Source organism: Aptenodytes patagonicus, chromosome 6, assembly GCF_965638725.1.
Source record: "Aptenodytes patagonicus chromosome 6, bAptPat1.pri.cur, whole genome shotgun sequence".
In the NCBI taxonomy this organism is placed as follows: Eukaryota; Metazoa; Chordata; class Aves; order Sphenisciformes; family Spheniscidae; genus Aptenodytes; species Aptenodytes patagonicus.
The window spans coordinates 15,390,964-15,415,259 of NC_134954.1; the positions used below are offsets into that span (position 1 = coordinate 15,390,964).

The 24,296-nt window shown below is 37.5% G+C and overlaps 1 protein-coding gene across 3 annotated transcripts in view; it reads left to right on the top strand.

Moving 5' to 3' along the window:
* The window catches only part of PEX5L (peroxisomal biogenesis factor 5 like), a 119,844-nt gene that overhangs the window by 65,608 nt on the left and 29,940 nt on the right, over positions 1-24,296 (top strand). For 2 of the 3 annotated variants that reach the window (XM_076341317.1, XM_076341318.1), the window contains exons 2-4: positions 8,668-8,772; positions 10,286-10,324; positions 23,385-23,496. In XM_076341317.1, the coding sequence (XP_076197432.1) occupies positions 8,668-8,772; positions 10,286-10,324; positions 23,385-23,496 (256 nt within the window). The remainder of the gene's footprint in view (positions 1-8,667; positions 8,773-10,285; positions 10,325-23,384; positions 23,497-24,296) is intronic. The other variant, XM_076341319.1, reaches the window with a different exon arrangement.

The following is a 24,296-nucleotide window of genomic DNA, read 5'->3' on the forward strand; positions in this document are numbered from 1 at the left end:
ATTGAAGCTATGCCATGACTGACTCCACATTTTGCTCTGGTCAACACTGCCTTTGCTATGTTAATATCAATAAATAAATGTTTTGACTCTCAGGGCACCACACCTGAGAGTACAAGAACCTCTCTCTAACAGCAACAGTTAAAGGCAGAGATAATTCAAAAGCAGATCCAAGCAAAACTGTCAAAATCAAGATTCCCAACATCTATAAACATTTGTGACAAGTATGCAAAAAGTTAAATGTTTGTCTCAAGCTTTGTAAGCTCAAGCCATTGTCTGAGGTTAAATAAGAACAGCTATTCATTTCACTGAGGGTTACCCTATCACTACACCTATAAAATATTTTATATAAAACAGGCTCAGAAACAGCTGTCTTGTAATCATCAGTTAGCTCAGAACAATGTTCTATATTCTAAATTTCCTATGAAGACTATTCTGTATTCCTGCTCTTCGAAAAGCCTGATTTTTCCACATAAAAAGATACCACCTCTCAGTTTCCTTTCATTGTTTTTCCTAAACAATTCTTTTTTAAAAAAGCACAAGCTATGTATATATTTTTCTAACTGTCCTGTTTACTCAGCTTACCATCAATTCTGTGTTTAGTCTAGCTGTGGCATTACATCTTGAACAGCTTTAGCACTAATACAAAAGTTCTACAAGTCCACAGATTACTTATAATCCAAATTGATTTCAGCTGTATTAAATGGTTTACTTATCATACTGGATTAACATCCTCTGTGTCTGGGGGAGAGAGTAAAAGAATTGAAATATAATTTCAACTTCTACCCCCTAAAATAACAAATTCTAGATTTTTAAAGAGAAAACATTTAATAGCTAAATAATTCTTAGACAGTTTTAAAATCAAATGCTGAAATTTTTACTGTCTGTTTTAAGTCAAAATTCTCAATAATTCTTAGTGATGATCAAACTTTTAGTTGATCAAGTTATTCAGGAAATGAACTAAACTTATCGAAAAGGTGGGAGGTGGTGGGGTGGTGGTGCAAATGACCAGCCAGTGCTTCAGGTCTACATACATCTAAGTCATTCTTAAGGCATATTAAGAAGGGTATATGGAAGAGGGCATACTTCTGTAATGCTGATAAGAAATCTTATGGATTTATCAAAAATTCTTCCATTTGGTATTTATGGTCCACTGACCAACCTGTTTCAGCTGAAACATCTGGGTTTGTGAACCAGCAGAGGAATATAAGGAAAATTTGCTAGAGCATGTTCCTGTCTCCCATCTGAAGACAAGCACATTGAAGATTATTCAAAACTATCTCCTGGCCAGTTTCTTATATGCTGAAACATTGCTAATTAGTAAACACAATGTATGTGCACTAAATGTTTTAAGGCACAGATTTCACTGCTTTCTCACTGATGTGAATTTTTGACAAACTACCACAGTTCCAGCACACACACGTAACTCAGGTGGCATTTTTTCTTTATTAGGAAGTACAATTTCAATTATCATTTGAAAACAACAGATAAAATACAATGCCTAACTATTTGTATATGTGATAAATGTCATCGAAATTAAATTATCTTCACTCCTATGGCATGAAAGCAAGATCTACGTTACACACACAGACATCACGGCAGATCCTGTCTGCCAGACATCTGTTCCAGGAGCTCTCTGTGCTCCTGACTTTATCCTTAGTGTCTGCTGTTGCTGTAGCCCTTCATTCAACATGAACTGCATCCTGGGAAACTCCACTAAAGATAACATGTGGAGCAGTGCACAAAACTGGAAGTCATATCAGGAGAACTTGTTTCATCAGTAATATTATGTGTATCAAAGTAGCAAGTCAGACTTACTGTATAGCCTTTAATCTCACTACGTTTGCCGCAGACTGTTAGTCTGAGTTCTCTGAACATCTCATGAAACAAAACCATTAAAAATTGTATAGCAGCTTTCAGAGGTGAGGAACCCCTACCACTTTAGAGAACAATACATTATGCGCTGGGAGGAAGTGAACAAAATACATAGTTTACACATCACGTGTGCAGTAAACACACATTTAAACAATGGACAGTACATTAGTCACCAATCTGTTTATTTTGAAAGTGATCTGAGCTCCTTGAATTTCACTTGAACTAGTACTAGAGGAATGCGTGATTCTAATTCAGTACATGCATTATCACAGTAATAAACTAATTCTGTTGTTATTATGTGTATGTTATGATTGGGGCTCATGATCTGAAGTCAACATAAAATGAACCCCAATTGAGAGAGAGAAAATACCTTAGCATATTAATTCTCTGCTGAAGACTACCAAAGAAATTTGAAATTGCCAGTTGCTAAATCCAATGATTTCACAATGTTCCTTGACACAGACTAAGCAGAGACGAAAGAAATTCTACACCTATTCCCTGAAATTTTTGAGGTCAAATACCATTGTGCAGTCAAAAGACTCACCCCTTTGATAATGCAGTTCCAAATTATCACGAAGTCAATCAAATAAGTGCTAAAAAAATAGTTTCTACATATTCACAATGGCCTTATTAAAAGATGACACTTACATAGAAAGAAAGGACTGCAAACTGTCTCGTCCAAGCCTGCTATCACAAGCAGCTATATTATATAACTCATTCATAAAAGCATCAGAACCTTAAACAACCTTTACACAGTTAGTTCTGTCCCAGACCTTGCTCTTCTTACCAACTCTATATTCCAGGCTGGATTTACTATTTACAGTTAGGTCAACATTATTGTTCCAACATTAGAAAGTGTTACCTTGCTCAAAAGATACACTCCCTATGTATATTCCAAATAAAAATTTTTGACTTAAAAGAAAAAAAAAAAAAAACCCGAGTTTCACTGCATCTTCCTCCTATTAGCCTGCAGGAATCATACTAGTTTATAGAGAATGAATTACATTTGACAGAATTGTTTATTAATTACCAGTCATATGTGTTCAGATGCATTAAGTACAATAAATTTGCATAAGTTCTTAAAAGCAAAACAGGTCTTGCAGAGCTTTCACCGGAGATGCTTTGGAAGCAGTCCCACTTGGCTTTCAGAATTAATCTATAGGCATCGGAATGAGACAACTTCTAAAGGGAGCACACATAATGCAACAGTTACTGATGGTCAATAAACAGAAAACCTAACAATGCCATTTCAATGCAAATGCTTCTCAAACTGGAATGCAATTTAACCACAGTATTGACATTTAAATGGACATAAGACAATCCAACGAAGGTAAATGTGAACGTTTGTGCTGATTACCTTTTATCAGCTATTATCCCTTTCTTTGCCAATTTTCTTGTATGCAGTAAAAGTCTTTCCATATTAATATTGAAATCTGTTATTCCATCAACATAAGAATGAAAAAAGAAAGGAATGAAAGATGAGTAGTACACTTCAACTCAGCCAATATGGATTTAGCTGCTTTACTGTAAATTACTTCTTAAGCAAGCCTTCCTATACCTGATTCCTTCTCCGCAGCCAACACTATCTGTATTTCATCATAATCTCGTAAGAATGAACTCCTAAAGGTCACGAGTCAAGAGAGGTTAGACCAGGACTAAGAGAAAGCTTGATAAGAGGTTCTGAAGGATGCAAGTACAATATGGAAATACTAGCTCATGTCCTGAAACCTGGTCTACCTTGACAATACTGCTTTCAGTTCAGGACATATAGCCTGTTCACATGTCTCCACACCACAGTCAACTGAGCACTGCCTAAAGGAATTATGTTCCCATTTATCTTAGATATATACCTCACTTTGTTAAGCTCATAATAAAAAACTACCAAGAGCTTTGATAAAACAGAATTTTCTGTTTAAATATCCGTCTTATATTGGTTCATAAAACAGCCTCACCATATGGTTTCTCATTATTTTTAATGATATATAAGATGCAAGATATAACACCACTAGAAAACAGTAGAAAAGCATAGATGATGAAAAGAAAGATATATGGAGAAAACATGAACAGAAGAGCCTGAGAAGGGAAAAATACAAAGTAATAAACAGATCATCTGTGAAATCAAGAGCTCAAAGTCGTATTGTGGACACTAGAACTCTCATGGTACCATTGCATAGCTGTGTGTGCTCATTTTGAGAGGTAAAAATGTTAGCGCTGCATAATTTTAAACAGCAAAGCCAAGTTTGTCCCTTCATTTTTATTTTTAGATTGCACAAAACACAAAGATTTGTGGTGCATGAAGCCATTTTGAATAGGCTGCTTAATTGGTACTGTAAGTCTAATATATCAGCTGCCTGGGGATCTAGACAGCAGCCGAGCATCCCAAGTTCAGTATGTACAGTAGCTCTATCTGTTATTTCTCCTAACATAGAAGGACTACAGCTATTATAACTTAAAGTTACCACTAATGCATCTTTCATAAAGTTTGCTTTATAAAAGCCCTCCCCAACCTATTAAAGCTATTAAAAGAGCAGATCAGTACTTCAAGATATTCTGGACTGAAAAGTACTTGGTATTATTTTGTTTTTAAACATACTTCAATTCAATAGCCCGATGTGAAAAGTTCAGGATAGCTGGTCACTTTTTTGGCATTATAGTCATAAATATAGCAAGTTGTTATTCTGTTTCTCCTCAACCAGAAAGGAGAGATGCCACATGAAATCAGTAATTGTATCATACATGTACTAGCACTGTCCGCATATCACTTTTTTCTATCAAATTTCTTTACAAGGGAAGCTGTGTTAAAACTTCTATTTTACGAACGCTTAAATTTAAATATGCCCATGTTGAGATGATTTTTCAATAGCTCGGTGAATAGCGATGCATTGTAGTGTGTCAAGTAAAGCTGAAACAGCTTGGCAGAATCTTTGGAAAATAAATGGAACAGCACAGGTTTATAAAAAGGCAGAATTTCTTTCTCCGTGTATACATATTTTAAAAAAAAAAAAAAAGACTCCCATCACTCAATTTCTTTCCATTCACTTTCTCACAAGAATAAATGGTATAAATATTCCTGAAAGGTGAATTTGGGACTCAAGTACCTTAAATATTTTTCAAAAGCAAATTTCTAATTATGTTATGGATTTAGATAAAATCCTTTTATTGCATAGATGATGACAAAGAATTTCTGTAATTAATCATTATAGTTTAAATACTGTTGTCAAAATGTTAAATATTTACAAGGCACTAGCCATTGGCTTTTCATATACAAGAACAAATTTGTAAACTGTAATGAAAAAAAGAATTACAGAATTATATAGTATTTCACCAAACAGTAATGTTTCAAATAGGTCCATGTATTCATTCTAACTGATCTGCTCATCATGACTTGAAGGTGATCTATTGGTCCCATGTACTTAGAGAAGAAAAGCTTTATCGTACATGAGCATGGTTACAAACCTATATGCATCAGTGATTTAAAAAAAACAGAAGCCTGTATGCTGTCCTAGAAATTTACATTAATATGCTCTTACAGTAGCTTAATTAAGTACTCACTACTAAGTACCACATCTAAATAGTGTGACTTGTACAAAATTTAATTTGGAACTATTCAGAAACATCAGCTGCAAAAAAAATAGAGTATTTCCTTACAAAATCCTGCCAAATCAGCATACTCCTTTGGAAATGTCAATTACTATCCATTATCTGATCCCAAAGAATAAACCTAGAGGAACCGTTATTAAGTTTTGAACCCAATTCTATTATAAACATTTAGCATCATGGGAATACTCTGAACTCTACTCTTTATTTTGCTCTGGAGACATCACCTAAAGGAACCATTCCATTTTAAGTAAATCAAATAATGAAATACTGGCACGTCTCAGTTTTTCTTAAGCAATATGTTCCATGAAAACAAATAATGTATTTTTCCTTCATCAATTCATGTTTGTCTTGATTTGTACATAAGTTGTCATGCTCTGCATCACAATTGTTTCCATTTATATATGGCAGACAAATAGGGAATGATGAAATTTATTTACTAAATTATTAAACTGTTGTTTACATGAGAAAATAACTTACCTTGCAAATCTGCACTGTCACCAAACTGTTCATTTTAAAGATCTTGCAAGCGTAAAATTAGCTGTTACAGAATTACAGGGTTTGAGCAATAAGCTACTGTAACAGATAAATACATACAGCAAGCCAAAATGCTAAGAAACAACACTTAATATTGAAGGAGGCCAAGTAAATAACACCTTTAAAAAAAAAAAAGACTAATCCCTCAATGGTTATTGTAATAAATATGCTACAGATTATCATGTCAGCTGCAGTTCACAACAGTAACAAGGTTGTTCTGGTCATAGAAGAACTTGTTATTCCTCTCCAATTCTTCTGCCTAATCACTTCATAGGCAAGGATTAAACATATAGTATTCACTACAGCGAATACAGCAACCAACATTTTCAAGCTTACATACACTACATTGGACAACAAAATCCATTTCTAGTCACCAGAATAAAAAAAACTGGATTTTCCAATGAATACACACCTGTGTATCCCTCCACCAGAATCTGAGAATTTAAGCTATTTCACTGCAGTGCCTTTCTCTGCTATCCAAGAAATTGCCTACTAACTTCTAGTTTCAGAATAATGTTTTTCATACCATAGGCCGAATAGCCAGAAATAAATCAACCTGACTTACATGTAGTCTTTTAGGAAAGCCAAAAAAAGACCTAATAAAAAAAGTAGTATCAAACCACTTGCTTTGACTAGCAAATATACAGTCTGCTCATAAAAAAAAATAGCAGAGAGGTATTCATCAGGTTACTATTCCACGTTGTACTATAGCCACTTTAAACTGATAAGACAAGTTTTACATATGGTATCAACCACTCCCAGGGTTTTGCAGAGTTATGTTTACGAAAGGTTAACAGCAGGCACTAATACGAGTATCATGACTCTTTTCAGGCAGTAGGTGAAACCTTGAAGAAAAAGTGGCTCTGTCTTCAAAAAAGTGACCTGACCTTTGCTTTGGTGGGTTTTTACTCTGCAAGAAATAAAAACCACTGCATGCTTTCCAATGCATCCTTTCTAGCTGATAAACTATTTTGTTCTAGCACTCGGCACAAAAGGACTACATTTTATAAAGATCAAATAGCATGTTATTAGTGCTAGCTAACAATAGCTCCATGCATCATACTAGAAACAAGCTTCATAGACCTGGAATATGTCATGAATCATGAACAGAGTATATACATAATTGGCCAAGAACCTTTGATAAGCTTACCAATTAGAAGTAATTCTCATTGAATTAAATATATTTAATTTTACAATGACTTTGCAGTTCTTTGGATATCAAAGGCATCACAAATCCAGCATGCTTATCATTTATGACACTTCTGCTCTGAGAATTTCTTGCAGCATGCAAAGAACTCTCTGTAGGGTAACTGTGATGTGTTGCACAAGCAAGCTTACCTAAGATTGACCAGGTGATTAATAAAGTCTGTTCAAAAACTGCAATAGTATGTAATGTTTTTACCTGCAATTGATGAAATGTTTCTGAAACAACCTGTAGTTCAGTATAAGCAATAGTGGTTTTTTATTGGACACAGAATACAGCGCTAGTGGAAGTAATTCTAGTATATGATGTGGTAGTAAAGAACCCCTTCTGTTAATAGACTTTTAAGTATTTAAATATATTTAAGTCTAGTGTGAAATACTGCTTTTATGGAGCCAGATCCTGCAGTCTTTGCACAGCTAAAACTTCCATGGAAATCAATTGAAGCATTTAAAGTATAATAGTAAGGACATGCCCAGGGTCACTAGCATAATACAGTTCTGCTGCTAAGCTTTACGTGTATGCTCGGACTTTCTCTGTCACTTGCAAGAGTGTAAGAGATCAAAATACAGAAATCCATGTGAATTCAAGAAGAAAAATACCCTTTTTAAATAGAGTGTGGCTTCAGAAAGAGTATAGCACATAATGTTAGTGCATTTTTTTGTTTGACTAAAGTATTAAATAATGTTAAAATATTTTAACTTTGTCTTCAATATTTACAATATATTAAGTGAATTTTAAGAAAAGTGAAGTTTAAAAAAAAAATCCTTACAGTAAGTTCAACAACAATGACCATTTTTGGGAAAACTGTAGCAATGCCTATGATGGCAGAATTTGGCTCCATATATTCTGTTAGCAAAAAAACAGACTGTTTATATGATGTAAATTGCTTTTTAAAAATGTTACTAGAGCTAGAAACACTGTGGGCCCAGCCCTACAGGTTATACTTTCAAATTTCAGGGAGAGTTTGCCTCAGTGAACTAAAGGGAACTGTGCTTTATTTGCAAAATCAGCTTGATGCTATTTTTAAGCAAAAAAACAGGTATTGCAGACATAACTTTTGGGCAAATGAAATTAAATCAAGGGGCTGATGCTCCAGACGGGATTCCTGTGGAGATCCTGTACTGCAAAAGGTCCAAATCCTTCCCTTCACACTGGAGTATTTCCAGCCAGCCTTGCCCCAGCAAGGCAGCACCATATTCCCGTTGACTTCAATGGGGCAACTCTTAACAAGTCACGAGACTACGGCTAGACCCCAACTGCACTGCTAACTAATGGGTTCGCAGATAATTTACTATTATTTTTAAACAGTGTTTGTGTATTCTACTTTGAACCAAGCTTTGCTTCCAGCCGTAAACACCGTCAGTTTAACGACTGGATGGTTCTGGGGTGTATTGTTGGGAAGCGGTTGTTGCCAGGCTCGCTGCTGACTCGCGCCATTGTTGATTTCGCTGTTGTAGGGGAAAGGCTCTAGGGCGGCAGATAAGGCTGTTGCCATGGTGATGAAGGAGATTCCGAGGGAGGAGTCTGCAGAAGAAAAGCCCCTCCTTACTATGGCATCACAGGTGGGCGGAGCGCGGGGCTCTCAGGAGGCCGCGGACAGAGCGCGAGTCACCGGCCGCGGCGGCGCCGCCCGGCTGCAGCCGTACGGGAGCTGCAAACGCCCCACACCGACCACGCACGGCACGCGCAGCCCGAGGGGAGCCTCACCCTCTCCTTAGCTTCCCCTCGGTGCAATTTCAGTTGTAGCGGAGCGGGGTGAACCCATCTGCGGGAGGATCTCACATCCGTGTCCCATTTCCTCACTGACACAGGGAAAAACGGCGTGGAGTAAATAATGCAATCGCTTGGGGTTTCAGATGTTTTGACCTGAAAACTGAAACGAAAATGCATTTTCGTCCCCCAAATAAAGGGAGTTGTAGGAAGTACAGGATATGTCAGCTACCAGAAAGTTATCTAAAACTGATTTAAAACGGCAATTATAATTCATGCCGTCAGCATTCATGCCACAAGCGCTCATTTGCAATGCATATATAAAATATTCAATGCATATATAAAGTAAGAAACAACCACTTCACAGTAGTATCATCTGCAGTATCTCAGATCCCATCCCTAAGCTCTCGGTGGGATTCTACTCCTGGTCCACGTCAGAGTATGTTGTTTTGCACACCCCATTACTTTCATTTCCACAGCTTCAGTCGAAGGAAGGACGTAATGTCATCACACTAAACCCTACACCTTGGAGCTGCCATCGAGCCTTAGGTGGTTTCATTAGTTTATTGAAGACAGTGACTGAACACTACCATAACACACAACGCTTCCATCTCACTGCAAGAGTGGATTTTATTCCCTCCTGTTGCTCGCATACATAAATTTGTTCCCCAAGCAAGGGCGTTTAGTTTACTGTTAATATTTAGTGCACATAAGTTATTCCTACTCAACAGGAGGTTTAATGGAAGTAATCTCACCACATAGGCGTTCTTTTGCAAGAGCCTCCAACAAAATCCACAATCCTGCTTTATTCCTTTCATGTTTTAGGATAACAGCTACTGTACTTTTTGAAAGTATTTAAGATGCACACCAGGCCAGAGCATACTTCTCCTACAGAGCACCACAGATGCGCTGCACTAATACACCCATGTCGTAGAAATATCATCTACTACTTTGGAAACCAGATCTGGCAATCTCCTCCTCAGCCCCTGTTGAACACCATATTTTGCTCATGGTGAACTCTATGAAGTAATTGCACAGAAGAAAAGGATGCTGTCTTTAAGGCATCATTTCTAATTTTCTACTAAGCGATTAACAATCAGAAACCAGCATAAAATGCTGCCCCCCTCTACCCCCACCCACCCCCCCCCCCCCCAAAAAAAAAAGTGCAAAACTTCCATTGGCTTCAACAGGGCCAGGGGTTCAGTCTGGGTTCATTAAATGTTTAATGCACCATTTGTAGTGGTTGTCTGTCAGGCTACTCAGCAATAGTCTATGATAAATTTATGAGTAAAATGCTTGTGTCTGTTAGTCAGTGTAATTTCTTCCACTAAACACAAATACCTACTTCCCTGCTATGCACCAAAGGGGTGCAGAAGCCAAAAGGAAGCAGAATCAAGTGAAAAAGTGAGTATTTTCCATAGCCATCTCTGCATCATGTATGTGTGATGTGCAGTTATACGACCATATCACATACATCATTTGTATCCTAATTGTCTGGCTGTAACGTTGTTTTGAGATGCTTCCTCTTTAGTGTGTCTGTGTAAACCTCTCCTTCAGACCATTCGTTCAGAATAACGCACTGCTATATTGTGATACACATTAAGCCATCACCATCAAAGTGTTTGTCTCTGCTCTTTACATGATGAAACAGATGGACGTGGTTGCTGCTCACAGGGTGAAACATGCAAGTTCCAAATTGGCTGCAAATGAGTTTCCCAAGCCAGATCAAATTGGGTCATGAGAATAAGGCCTGGTCTTTCTAAAGTTATCACCACCACCAAACCCAGTACAGGCACGTGCGTATCTTAGGAAGTAATTATTTACATTAGGTATCTATGTTGCTCTATCCCTAAAACTAAGCAAGAAACCTGCAAGTAAAATGCAAGGATCAAGCCCAGATAGAGGAGTATTGGCTTTTCTAAAAGTAAAAAAAAAAAAAAAAAAAAAGTGAAATGGACTCGATCTTAGAGGTCTTTTCCAACCTTAATGATTCTATGATTCTATTTCCAAAATCTTTGATGAATGGAGGATTAATCATGTCTGACTCTGGAAGCAGACTCCACAGGAAGCATTAAGTAGAATCTGATACACAAAGAAGAGACCCTAAATCCTCGTTTTGAGAGAAATAGATAGTGATAATGAACAGAGGCCCCTGAATTTATATTTTAAGAGATGCCTCTTCGCTCTCTTCCTCTGGAAAATGTTAACATACCCAACACAGAACAAGTCAGATAAATATTACTTTCAATGAAAGTCACTTTATTAGTGTGAGAAGCATTCAGTAGTTGCCAGATTTAATACTTTCAAGCATCGAGTGAGCTTTCAGTACTAATGGGTTTTGTAGAACATAACTCTATACTATGCTGCTGTCTCCCTTTATGTTTTTAAAGATAATTCAGAAGAGACTGGAACAAATGAAAAAAGGTATTTTTATATGAATAGAACCTAGAAAAAGTGAAAGAAAGTTTGCTGAAGGTTCAAAGATTAACTAGAAGTTAAGCTATGAGCAAATATCCTGCTAACTGAGGCAGAGAAATAAAGGAGAAGAATTGTGCATAAAAGTTTGATTTGAATTCCAAAATAAAATTTTTGTTTAACCTCTTCACAGCTTCTTTGCATTTTACAGGAGGAAAAAAGATCACTTCAGAATTACTTTGTAATGAGAAATTTAAACCTAAATATCCCCTGGAGTCAAAGTTTAATTGTACAGTCAGCTATGAAATTCCCAATTTACTACAGGTCAGTGAACTTCAAAGGATTTGATTCAATAAAGTACTTCGATCCACACTTATACTTTAAAATATGATTAACTGCTTTATTGAGCAGTAAAAAGTGCATGCTTAAATGCCTTGCCAGCCTGATTTTAAACAAACAAATCTCCTAGTGTCACAAGAGTTATTTGTCCCAGATTCATCACACCTAATTTAGATTCTTCATTAGAGTACATAAATTGGAAAGCTAGTGATGGTAGGATCCCTATCAAGATAATAGAAAGAAAAAAGACCTGCAGGAGGTGATTCCTGTCCAAGATGATCCTGTGGCAAATATAATCTGGTATTATATGGAACAAAAATGGGAGCCCATGAAAAATTCACCAGTAAGAAAAAGAAATGCAAAGTATATCTTGAAAGCTATCCCCACTTCTGTTTATAACTGAAAAATATGAGACTGCCTACCTAGAATTTACATGAACTACACAGACATTGCTCAGAGTACAATTTTGACTACTTATGATTTTTAAATTTAAAAGTTAACCTACAGAACACTTAGTTTTAGAATTTGAACTGCAAAGACTTTTAAAAAGTTGAAATTACGTTGTAAGAAACATGCTGAAATTCATCCTATCCCATGAAAAATGCAGGCTACAACACACAAGTTGTCAAAAAAGAAATGTTTCGTGACTGCACCCCAATTAGCTCCACCAGATGCTTAAGACTTTTTTTATAGACTCTCTATGAGGTATTAGTATTCAGAGTAGGAACTTTTTTTTTTTAAAGTGACCTTCATTTGCATGCCATTTGTTGATCCAAGCACATTTCTATTTGCTCAAGGGCTTATAAGTAAAATACTCAAACACTTCCACTGCCTAAATTCCACTGTTTTTTGGGGGGGGGGGTGGGGGTGGGGGGGTGTTCTTGGTTGGTTGGGCTTTTTGTTTTGTTCTGGGGGTTTGGTTTTTTGTCTGTTTTGGTTTTTTTGTTTGTTTGTTTTAAACTCTGATAAGAGATCTTTTGAATGCTTCCCTTCAACTTTATAAAGGAAACAGAGTAAAGATAGCTAATATTCAGTTCCCAATGTCGTTAGTAGATTTTCTGATGTGTATCAAGGACTCAGTACATGAATTTGATTGCATAATCAGTTTTCCTTATAAAAGTTATAGTCCCATTTGAATCAATCGTGTTCACTCTAAGCTTCTTAGCATTAGACTTGCATTGACTTACAGCCCACTCCATAAATGTTTACTAAATAACATTACAACAGAATGGCAGAAAGTTAAAGTGCATGTAATTAGCTTCTGTTCTCTTTTATACCAATCTAAACCAAAATTAACTCCATTTTAACTAATTGATATACATTAACGTAAAAAAAAAGGCAGAAATTGTGCCAGTTTTAGATAATGACAATAATTAAGTTTGGACTACAATAATTCACTCTACATTCCAATCTGCTCTCTGAGAACAGTGGCAATTTCCTCACTGATCTTAGGAGGACTAGACCCAAGATCATATTTTTATATTCTTTTTAAAGGATTCATGATAAATTCATTAGCAGTATTTTCCGTACATCTCAAATCTGTCTCATTTGATTTATTATAAATTTTGAGTAGGTTAGCAGGAGACATTTAAGTCCTACTGATAACTCTTTTTCATCTATTATTAAAACAGGGTAAATAAAAGAAGGGTAAAAAAATACAAAATTCATAAATGCATGCCTAGCAGCACAAACATTGATTGATTATTTACCTCTAAGTTAAATACTGCTCAACACTATTATTGCTTTTAGGGCAGTATGAATAATTTCAGCAGAAATTCTCATGAGTATAATAAAGTTGCCTTGACAATATGCTTAAAAGTCATAAATTGGCTGCTTGCCTAACAGATTTTTCTGTCACATAAATTAAATACATTTTCCATGAAATAACAGTTTTAATTTGAAATTACCATGGGAATTGATGGTGCAATTTTTTCATAAAATAAAAAATTAATTATACTGTTTCATACATTTTAAAATGCCTTACCATTCATTAAGCACAGAAGGATTTGGACAAACATTTTTTGTAAATAATATATTATGCCAGTTTAACCCTGTTTTTTAATATGAATTATTTATAAATAGGAATTAATTTTTAGAAATTTTTTGGTTCTTCATTCATGAATACCCTAAGTAAAAAATATACTATCCTTTTAAAGGTTGCAAGCCATGTACTACAGTTGTTCTATATTCAATGAACTCGCTGTTTGTACAGTGAAACTGTTCCACTGAATTGCAAGTCCAAAAAAATTCACAAACAGCTTTCGACTTTCAAGCTTTTCAATCTGCAAAAAACATTCCAAAGCAAACACACATGCCATGACAGATCCCTACGGAGAAAGGCTGTATAACTTAACAAGAAATTATGACTTGCTTCCTATTACTGCCCACGGTAATTCATCCAAAACCACAGCCTTATTCTAGATATACTACAGAACTCTGTTTTAAAAGAAAAATCCACAGAAAGGACAAGAAAAATCTGTGTGATTTCAAAGTAATTACAGCCTATATGCAAAGATACAGCAAGGGTACAGTAAAAGATGAATTTTGTTGCATGGGAAATGAACAAAGGTCATTTTCCATACAGTTGAAGATCAGTAGGAATGGCATAAGCTTTACAAAAATTAAATTCTGTGATAAGCCACGATATATTTGATACTGTTAATTCTGTCTTTACAGTCTTCATGCTGCCATAGCATGAAGATTTGGTCTTAAAAAAGCATCAGTTGTGCATCTTTCATCTAAATTGACATTCGATTACGTACCATGCTCAGAATAGCGCATGAGGCTGTATACAATGCACTACTGCTGAAACTCTTGAACTTATCTATGGATCACTGGTGGTTCACAAAGAATTTGTACATGCAGCTCAGTTCCATGTGCTGGCAGCCTTCTTTACTTTCAGCTAATGAAAAACATTAAATAATTTTCTAATGTTTTGTAAGCAATCATCATAGTTGCCCCCAGAGAGGCTGCAAGAGTACAAATGTAATACCTGCAATGCGAGTGAAACAGGACTCCTCTAGTTTCTGTCCTCTGCACCTTATTTAAAAGCATTTGAGAACTGTGGTTCTCAAAGCCTGACTTCCTCTTCAGCTGGAGTTGCCACACAAAAAGTAATTTCAATGAATGATACAGAAACCAAAATCTAGCATCATGAGTTACCATTTGTTCCCAGTCATGACACTTGTGCCCCTCCAGGTCTCCCACTGTAGAAGTTTCTTCAGGGCTTTCTCAACAGATAACTTTGGATTCTGTAGCCTTCCTGTTCTACAGGACTTTCCCAACCTGTATTTAACATGTCAAATTTGTTAATCCCTCAGTTAACTAGCAGGCCATTTTAGGAGCACAGACTAGGTACTTCCATAAACTAACATTACAGAAATAATTTCTTTAAAGGAACACTCTGTAACTTCTTAGTGACTATATTACTTTAAGGATCTCTAAGCATCTATGATGAGTTAATTTTGTCTTTGATCACTGTTGCAGAGTAATTCTCCAGTTCTGATAGTGGTACGGGGAAGGGGAGAGGCTAAAACACAAATCACAGGGTAACATCACAAAGACAATGCATAGCCAAGTGAGGGAGAATAAATAAATAAAATCATCTAACACCCAGGAAAGGGAGGTGCTCCATTTTAGTAAACAGCTTCCTTTACTTAAAAAGTGCATAGAGCATGCAACAGATTTACAGTAAATCACATTTTTATGAGTAGTAAAGGCCAAATTGTCAGTCACAGCAGAAATATGACAACAAGAGTAACTTTTCTCCCCTTCCCCCATGGCTCTGATCCAGCAAGACAGTTAAGCGCATGCTTAACTTTGAGTTTTGCAGGACATGCGTAAGTGCTTTGCTGGAGCAAGGCCAAAATGCAGGAGCCAGATACAACTACAATTCCCATGTTTAGTTTCCTTTAGCCGGACCAAGAGGAACAGAGGGAAGGAGATAGTGAACTGTGAGATATTTTAGCAGTACACCATAACTTGTATAGGTCAGTACTTACAAACACAGATAGGATGCTACTGTGACACAGCGATCACAGAAAGAGTTATCACCAAGCAATGCAACTGTTATCAAGACACAACATAAGCATGTTATCATTTACCAATTTAGATATCAAGCACAGGTTTTAAACACAGCTGGCACATGAATTTAAATATCCAACACAGCATCTATAGTAATCCTCCCACAGCTTCTCTGACTTCACACAAGCCCTCTGTCAGTTCTTTGCATTAAGCCCCAGGGGGTCACTTGGCTTGTGTGATTTCAGGTAAGATATTGTCACATCTGATTCACAGGCCGCTCCACACACTACCTACTACTTAGCAACAGAGTACCAGTTATCACCTGCTGAGCAAGACTAGTCTTCAGAGAGGCAGCAACACCAAACCGCTCTTTGCAGGAGGGTGAAGTGAGGTTGTCTCAGTTCTAATTTAGAGCTTCCTGCAATTCATGTTAGGTGGATGTCTATTATACTGTGTGCCCTATGAATTGATTCTCTGATCTTGTGAAAACCAAGTAATTGGCTACATGTCAGTTTTGTCAGAACATAAATTCACACTAGAGTGACAGAGAAAAAATTAGTATGACCCTGGCACAATGACGATGCAAAAAGTCAAGTAGTGATCACACTTACTATACGATAGTAAATAAAGTGCGTGAGGTGGTAATTTTGATTGTGAAATATTTATAAACATGCTAGAAGAGCAGGTGAAGAAAAACATAACACGCAATTTGAACTTTTAGCACGCAATTTGAACTTTTAGCATGAGACTAGTGATTTTTTCAGGAGTTCCCTTTCCAAACATCCCTCAGTGAGCTGAAAAGGAGGTCTTCCAGTTCTTATCCTGCCAAGATAATGATCTGCAAGACAACTGTCAGGCCAGTACTTCCAGTTATGCTCTAGAGAGCAATAACCTCAATTTCTAGTTGTCATTCCCATTTATCAGTTTTCAGAAATAGCTAGTTAGTGGAAATGAATTCACTTGTTTCCTCTTACCCTAGTGAATGCCACCAAAGATCACAATGTGCCAAATAGGTGCAGAGAACCTATCTATCAAGAACCATTACTGTGTATTATACAAATTAATTAGTGATTGAAATTCATGCTTTAGTAGATGCCTCTGGTTAAGTTCAAAGAACAGTATAACACTGAAACTACTCAAATTAATCTAACTCATTCACCTATTTGTCTCATCTCACCCAAGCAGCAGACAAGTTTCTCAGAGTACAGTTCAAAAATACAATTTCTCCAACAGAAAATCTGAATTAAAAGGTTCCTACTTTCTCCCATGCTCATTACCATACCCTGAGCTTTCTAGGTCAGATCATTTCACTGATGCAGTCAGCAGCCCAAACGCAGTCTCACCAGCACACTGAGTGGGCAATACAGCAAAAGACCTAAGTGCCCAGGAACAGCTTTGCTGCTGAACTGTACAGGAGGATTACCCATTAGTAGTTTGGGGCTTCCTAAATTAGCGCATTGAGTAATTCAATCAGCCTCAGGTGACAAAATGGGTAGAATCCAATCCAACTAACTTGGGTAGCTAATTACATCTAAATTTTAGGTGCCTCTTGAACCAGTCCTTCTAAAATAAGTTCCATGTATCACCAGTGGGAAAGCTAGGTGCCTTTGAGAGCCTCCTGAGGGACAGCCTAAATTAGGCAGGGAGGATCTCCCTCTGGAGTTGCTTTTCTAGGCATTTATCTCTTCCTATTGAAGATAGGAGGAATTTAGGCACTTAATTTAAGAGAACTAGTTCATTATGTGCTCAAAACATAGGTGCTAATTAGCTGCCTATGCCTGACTGGAACCCCCCAATTTAGATTCCAAATAATTTATCTTAAAGACTAGCATTATGTCATGCCCTACTAACATTAAAAAAAGAAACAAACCAGCATGCATTGTGCACTGCAAACAGATCAAGATCAGGAATGCAGTAAGAGAGTGTATAAAATGGGATGTCAGGACCATACCTTACTGACAGCCTGGGTGCGCTCCAGCACTCCCACAGAATAAGCCCCAGCACTCTAGGAAGAGAAAGCAGACAAAGCACTTGTAGCCATGAGCAGGGCAAGTTGTGCAGGTGAACATTATCAACTGTAAATGTGACACTAGGTAAGAAGTTGGTCCTCTCAGCTATTCCCCTGAGCACCAGGTATGCTCCAGCTCCCTCTGCCTCAAGGCCAAACTAAGGTGCTCTGTGGAAACTTTTCACAACAGAGCCCCTGTCAACTGCCCACCTCTTTTTTTCTGTTTTTTTAAAATCAGGCTACTCCCTAGGTATTTCATAACCCTCTCACTACAACGTAAGATGTAGACTGGGAGCAAAGCAAAACCAAAGCCGTAGCAGTTGCTGTGTACATACATAAGCTCACATTGTCTCTGGCACAGTAAAACACAGCACCACTGACACTAGCATTGCAAGAGGCACCTGCATTAAAACCATAAGCCAAAGACCCTGAAGACGAGCAGAAAACAAGTTTTTACAGAACAGCAGAGCTGCCACCATGATAGCAACTGGGCACTCGCTGTGCCCCATGCAGGCTCCCTAGGGCAGCGCCAGGCCTGAGGAGAGGCCCTGGGGCCAAGGCTTCAGGAAGGTGTTTTACCAGGCAGGGCACTCCTGTGGGAGCAAGGGGAGAAAATAAGGCCTGGGAGGTTTTAGGGGTGACTGCAGGGCAGAGGTGCTAGGTGGGTGACTGAGGCAAGCCGAGGCCAGGCTGTATATTAGCTAGAGGGAAGAAATCCCTCTCATGGCCACTGCTCCCTTTCAGGGGGCCAGCACCGCACCTCTTCCACAGCAATGTCTCCCCTCCTGCCCCAACACACCCATGCCCAAGCCCACCTAGGGTTTGATATTTTTTACCCCAAACCAGCACCATTCATTGGGCTCCCACTTACCTTTCAGGCCTGAGGATCACCCAGAGAGGGAACTGCCATGAGCTGCTGCTGCCGCCTCCTCCTCATCTCACAGCAGCTCTAGAGGCAGCATGGAGACCACTAGCCAAACCAGAGCACTGAGGAAAGGAAAATTCGTCAGCAAAGGCAGCTGCAAGTAATAAACTACATCAGCTGAATAAATGCAGACAGCTGGAGATGGGGCAGGTGACAGGGCACAGAAAATGGAGACCAGGTGATTCTCCTCAGTGCAGGCTGGATAGTCCTGCAGCCCAGGGCACTGAGGGAAAACATGGCAGACATGGCTTCCAGCATAGCAATTGCCACTGCCCAACCCGGCCTCTGTGCCTTGTCTTAGATCTCTGCTAAATAATCCTTGCTTTGAGTATATTTAAGCAGTGGGGCTGATATCAGCCATCAGATGACACTTTTGACTCTCCCCCACAGCACGGAAAAAACCCACAGATATGCTTTTTGGAACAAAAAAGTCCAATAGCAGTATTGGGGTGAGAAAAAGTGCTTTTTTCTGTGGTGCTGTCCAACAGCAGAAGTCAGTCACAGAAAATTCATTTGAATTTAGGAGTAGTTAATACTATCGATAAGTCTCTTCAGATGTATTAGTAATAGGGAGTATCACCCTCCACAGATTTTAGACATCCTTCAGTTAAAGGAGCATGGGGGATTTTTCTTTAGTTAAAATAGATTTTATAAAGAACAATTAAGTTCTTAGAGACATTATGAGAATTCGTGGCACTCACTGGTTAAATTAGTACTCAGAAATCAACAGTTTCACAAGCTGAGTCTATACAGCTTGGCATGTGTGCAAATATTGCACACGTAAATACTGTGCGGCGGTGCAGCGCCAGCCACCTGGCTTCTGCTCCCAGCGCCGCTTCCTCCAGCGCTGGGTGACGTTGGGCGGCTTTCTTAATTTCATTTTGCTTCTCTCATCTGCAACATAGAGATAATACTTCTCAGCTCTGCGGTGGTGCCAGGCTTGATTCATGAATGTTTTAAAGCATTCTGTGATATTCACCCTGAAAGGTGCTTGAGAACCATAAATTATTACTTTAATATAGATAATAGTTTTCATCTCATGAATGCTTTACAGCACTACTCCAAATTCATGCCTGATATAACTCTAATAACTTGAGCAGATTTAAACTAGGGAAAAATTTGGTACAATATATGAGGCAGCAAAATGAAATCCAAAGTGTGAGACCGAGGGCTTAGCAAGTGGCACTGCATACACAGTAATGTCAGAAACCTACCCCACTGCCCACTTACCTACGGAAAAAATAGCAGCTCATGGCACTCTTTAACCTGTTAAGGTTTGATTCATCATGACATGCCTGCCTCATAACAAAAACATATTTTTCTAATACATTCTATTGCTACACATATGTAGTTTGTATTTATTGAGAATTAATAGACTTGATCATATATTGGCTCTCGGTTTTGACCCAGATATTTCAGTTGAAAGCAGATTATTTTTCACAGGAACAGTCCTTTTAATAAGACACTCCTACAGCTTCCAGTCCTTAGTCATGGGAGTATAGGACACAGGACTGGGAGGTATCCTCTGGGCCACAGTCCACTTCTCAAAAGCAATCACATCATAAACAACCATGTAGAAAGCTTGTCAAAAGCCATTTTAAATAGTTAGGCTTTTTCTCCCCCTACCCTAAAAAAATACTGTTCATACACTTCACTGCTGTGATCGTTAGATTCTTTTAATTCCCAGACCAGATATATGCATGGCCGGTTTAGATCTCTTTGTTGTCGTGCCAGCCTTTCTCTATAGCTGAAATAACTTTCCTCCTCCAATGTCATCTAACCACTCTCCCTTTATGTATACATGAAGAATAATTATATTCCTACTCAATCTTCATTTTGTTAGCCTAAGCAACAAAATGTAAAATCTTTTAGTCTCCCTGTAAAATGCATTCTTTATTCCTCTGATCATTTGGGTGGCCCATCTCTGATGAATTTAGTGTATATGTTCACAAAGTAAGAGTCAGAGAAGATTAATCTATTTGTTTTCTAATTAAACAAAAATGCTGCAAATGCAGCAGAAAGAAGACACAACTTAGTAAAAATTAAATCTTGGTGTTTGCTGGCAAAATTGATGAAGTGGATATTACCGCCAATCTTCTTTCAGTTTGATGGTAGAATTTTTTCAAGGGACTTTGAACAATACACTGCTGGTGTCAAACTAATGAAGGCCTGTTGCTGAGCAGGTCTTCCTTATATAAACAACATAATAAAGAAATGTCTAGGGATGTGGTAACCAGCTTTGAAAAGAAAAAAATATTTGCCACACATCTGCTACTTCATACTTCACCTGAACCCTGGAGAAGTTCAGATCTTTGTTGATTCTAGTCTCCTTCCCCTCCACGATTCTGATTCTCAGCATTACTGCTGCTCTTCCCAGAGCTTATTCTCTTACCCCACAACAGGTTTGGCAATAATTTGCCTTTCCAGTTGGTCTTCAGATTTTCTATTCTTCACTGTCTCCAGTGAGTGATCTTGGCTGTCTTGGTTCTCATGATCCTTCTTCATTCCCCCCTTCTCCCATTCTTTCCTATTAAAGAAAATTTCCATGGAATGTAATGGGAAACTTGATAAGCATCCAAATCTTACATGATAATGTACCCTATTGATACACTCTTATAGATCCAGAAACAGAATATTTCCTATGAAGTTTTACATTTACAGTGATTCCTATGGAACCTCTTCTTTCATCCCTCCTGTCCCCCTCCGAATGGTGTAGGATTTTTCTTTATGCTGTTAGTGTATCACAGAATAGATCATTAAAGATCCAGCTGATCCAGAGGCTTTGACAATCTTTCTGCTGGATGCTATGTGCACCCGAATATGCAACTTGTTGCAAAAGTGCAGCAGCTGTTACTGATGCTAGTTACTAGAATGGGATGTGTAAATGCAGAAAGAAAAATGTATTCAAGCAATTTTTGCTGATAATCTGGATTTGATCATAAAGAAACTTTTTAAACATTAAAAATAATTTGGACAAGAATTAACTAGGCATCCACCTTCATTTTTTCACCTATAGAAATGAGTAAGGACTGTCACCTAATCAGAAACAGAAAAATAAGGTCCTCTTAAGTCTTAAATATCAGTATTAGGTAAAAGTATACACCTGGAGGTAATGTGGGTACTGTAGAGCCACCTTTAATGGAAATCAAAGGTGTGCAGTTGGTATAAGTGCAATTTCCAATCAAGTGCTGAGATTTACAAAATTAAGCAAGTAACTTCTATGCGTTGAATGAGACGGCAACCTGGGCAATCAATTCGGAGAGTTAAAAACCCACATGATTAAGTCACCCGTAAGGTGCATCTGCAGTCTGGGTTTAGCATATGCAGAATTAGAGTTTGGGACAATATAATTGCCAGATTCTAAATTAAATGCCCGCATTTGCACGTTCTGCTACACACAGTTGGGCAAGCAATCACTCATCTGTCTTCCATGTTAATCGTGTAAATTGGTATTTCAGTGCAAAGCTGTAAGGTCCTGGGCAAATGAGTAAGTGCACATATTCTACAGTCAGTCAGTGTTAGGTACCAGCTTAAATGTTTGACCCGTCAAAATAATGGACTTTTTATTTCAATAGCTCCAGTATTTTCTTGCAACCTTGTAATACAAAAATCAAGTACCAAACAACAGTGAATCTAAGCTGTTTCACTGTAATAACTTTAGAGGCAATTCTGCTACTGGAGTAGCTAAATGCCAGTAATTAACAAATATCAAATGAGGATGAGTAAATACCTTTTTTGCCAGTTTTACTCCATGTTAGCATCCTAAATTTAAAAGTTCAAATATATCTGAGAGAGTTTTGAAAATTCAACAATGGAAAAAGAGTGAGAACAGAACAGAGAGAAGGAGAGCAGAGAGGATAAAAGTAAAGCTAAATAGCTCCAGATGAAAGTAACAGACAGAGGGAAAACACGTTTTCACATTATTAAAGATGAAGTAAATGCAGGCCACACCATCAGGCATCCATCCAGCTCAGCTTAGGTCTTGATCCTCCAATCAGAGATAGATTGCAGAGCAGAGAGTTATTTATTTATGAGACTATTTTACTGTTTTGTCTTTTTAATCCCTAATACATGAAATAGCCTGTAATATAGAGATTTCTTTTAGGTAGCAGAAAACCAATGCATTCATGCAATTAAAATAAAAAGGAAAAACTGCTCATAAATAAAAACTGTATTGTGAGTGTTCACACAGTCAAAACTCATGCGGGAAGTTCATACATTCACCAGGCTCCATCCACTGTTACTCATATGCCTTTGTATTGCAGAGAAGTGTTTTCTGTCTCAGCAGGTTATTGTTTAATGGGCTAATGCACATTTGCTAGATGAAATGGTATTGTGCAAGTTCTGTGGGGAGGCATGTTACTGGTGAAAAAAATGACCACTTCCAAATACTAAAAAAGCCCTGCTTAGCCTCCTGGTGATAGAAAAGGCCAACTTCACCCATTGATTTGAAGGGAGATACATCAGGCCTTGTATACTTTAGCCCTATAAGCAATAGTATGCAATAATTGCTATGGAAAAAAATCACCTTGCTGCTTTATTTTTGTGCAATCTGTAAAACTGGAATATAATTTTGCCCCAAAAGAGTGACTGCAGTTTTTTATTTTAAGCCCAGAGCTATTTGTACATCTTCTAATTGCAATCTCTTACTTTCACAATCAAAAATAAAGCGCATGATTTTGTGAGAATATGTTTTATTTGTTTAAATTCTGCATCCCAACAACACTCTATGACCCTGGTTTTTTTGTTGCTAGCTGGTGAATGAGCAACAAGAAAGCAGACCCCTTCTGAGCCCCTCCATTGATGATTTTCTCTGTGAAACTAAACCAGAAGCTGTTGCAAGGCCTGTAACATCAAATACTGCAGGTAAACAAATTTTTTTACTATCCCTCATTAGGGAGAAATAATTTTAGTTTTATCTTAATTATGGTACGTTTTTGTCAAGTGATTTCTCAATTTGTTACTATTTGCACAAAATTACAAGCTGGTATTAAATTATAATTGCCTGACCTATTAGTGGAAAAAACTTTGTTCATTACATTTGAGGGCAAATCTGATGTGATCCAAATCACATGTATTCTAGCAGATCTCTGGGGCTGAATTAAAGGGAAGTTGTTTAAGTTCAACAGGAAGTACATATCAGTTTGACCAATTCTCAGTCTTTGTTTTTGCAAAATTTTAACCTATGGGTAAGCAACATTTAGTCTGGTTTTAACCAAACCCATTCCTTACTCTAGAAAGATTTTCTTTAATAAAAACTTGGATGGGATGTCAAAGAAAAGGGAAGAGATAGCAAACCAGCTTATCCAGGCTGAGTTCAGACACTTTATTAGTGAAAGGATCTAACGCATTTTATAGCTCCTTTGTGTTGCACTGAGCTAGTAGAGCAGATAATAAAAAGTAAGAGTGAATCCTGAAAGCCTTTTGAATTATATTGAATTATGTTTGAAGTATATTGTCCTTTGGAAGTGTTTTTAGAAATTGGCCTCCTCCTATTCAGTATTTGTGCAAAGGTAATCAAAGCGGTTGAGCAGATCAACTGAGATACAATAAAATCAGCATAGCACTACTATGTTCTATTGCTGTCTCATAAAATGACTTGGCTTGTTAGAAGCCATTTAGTTAAAATCTATATACATGCAAATTATTAAAATGACTAATTGACA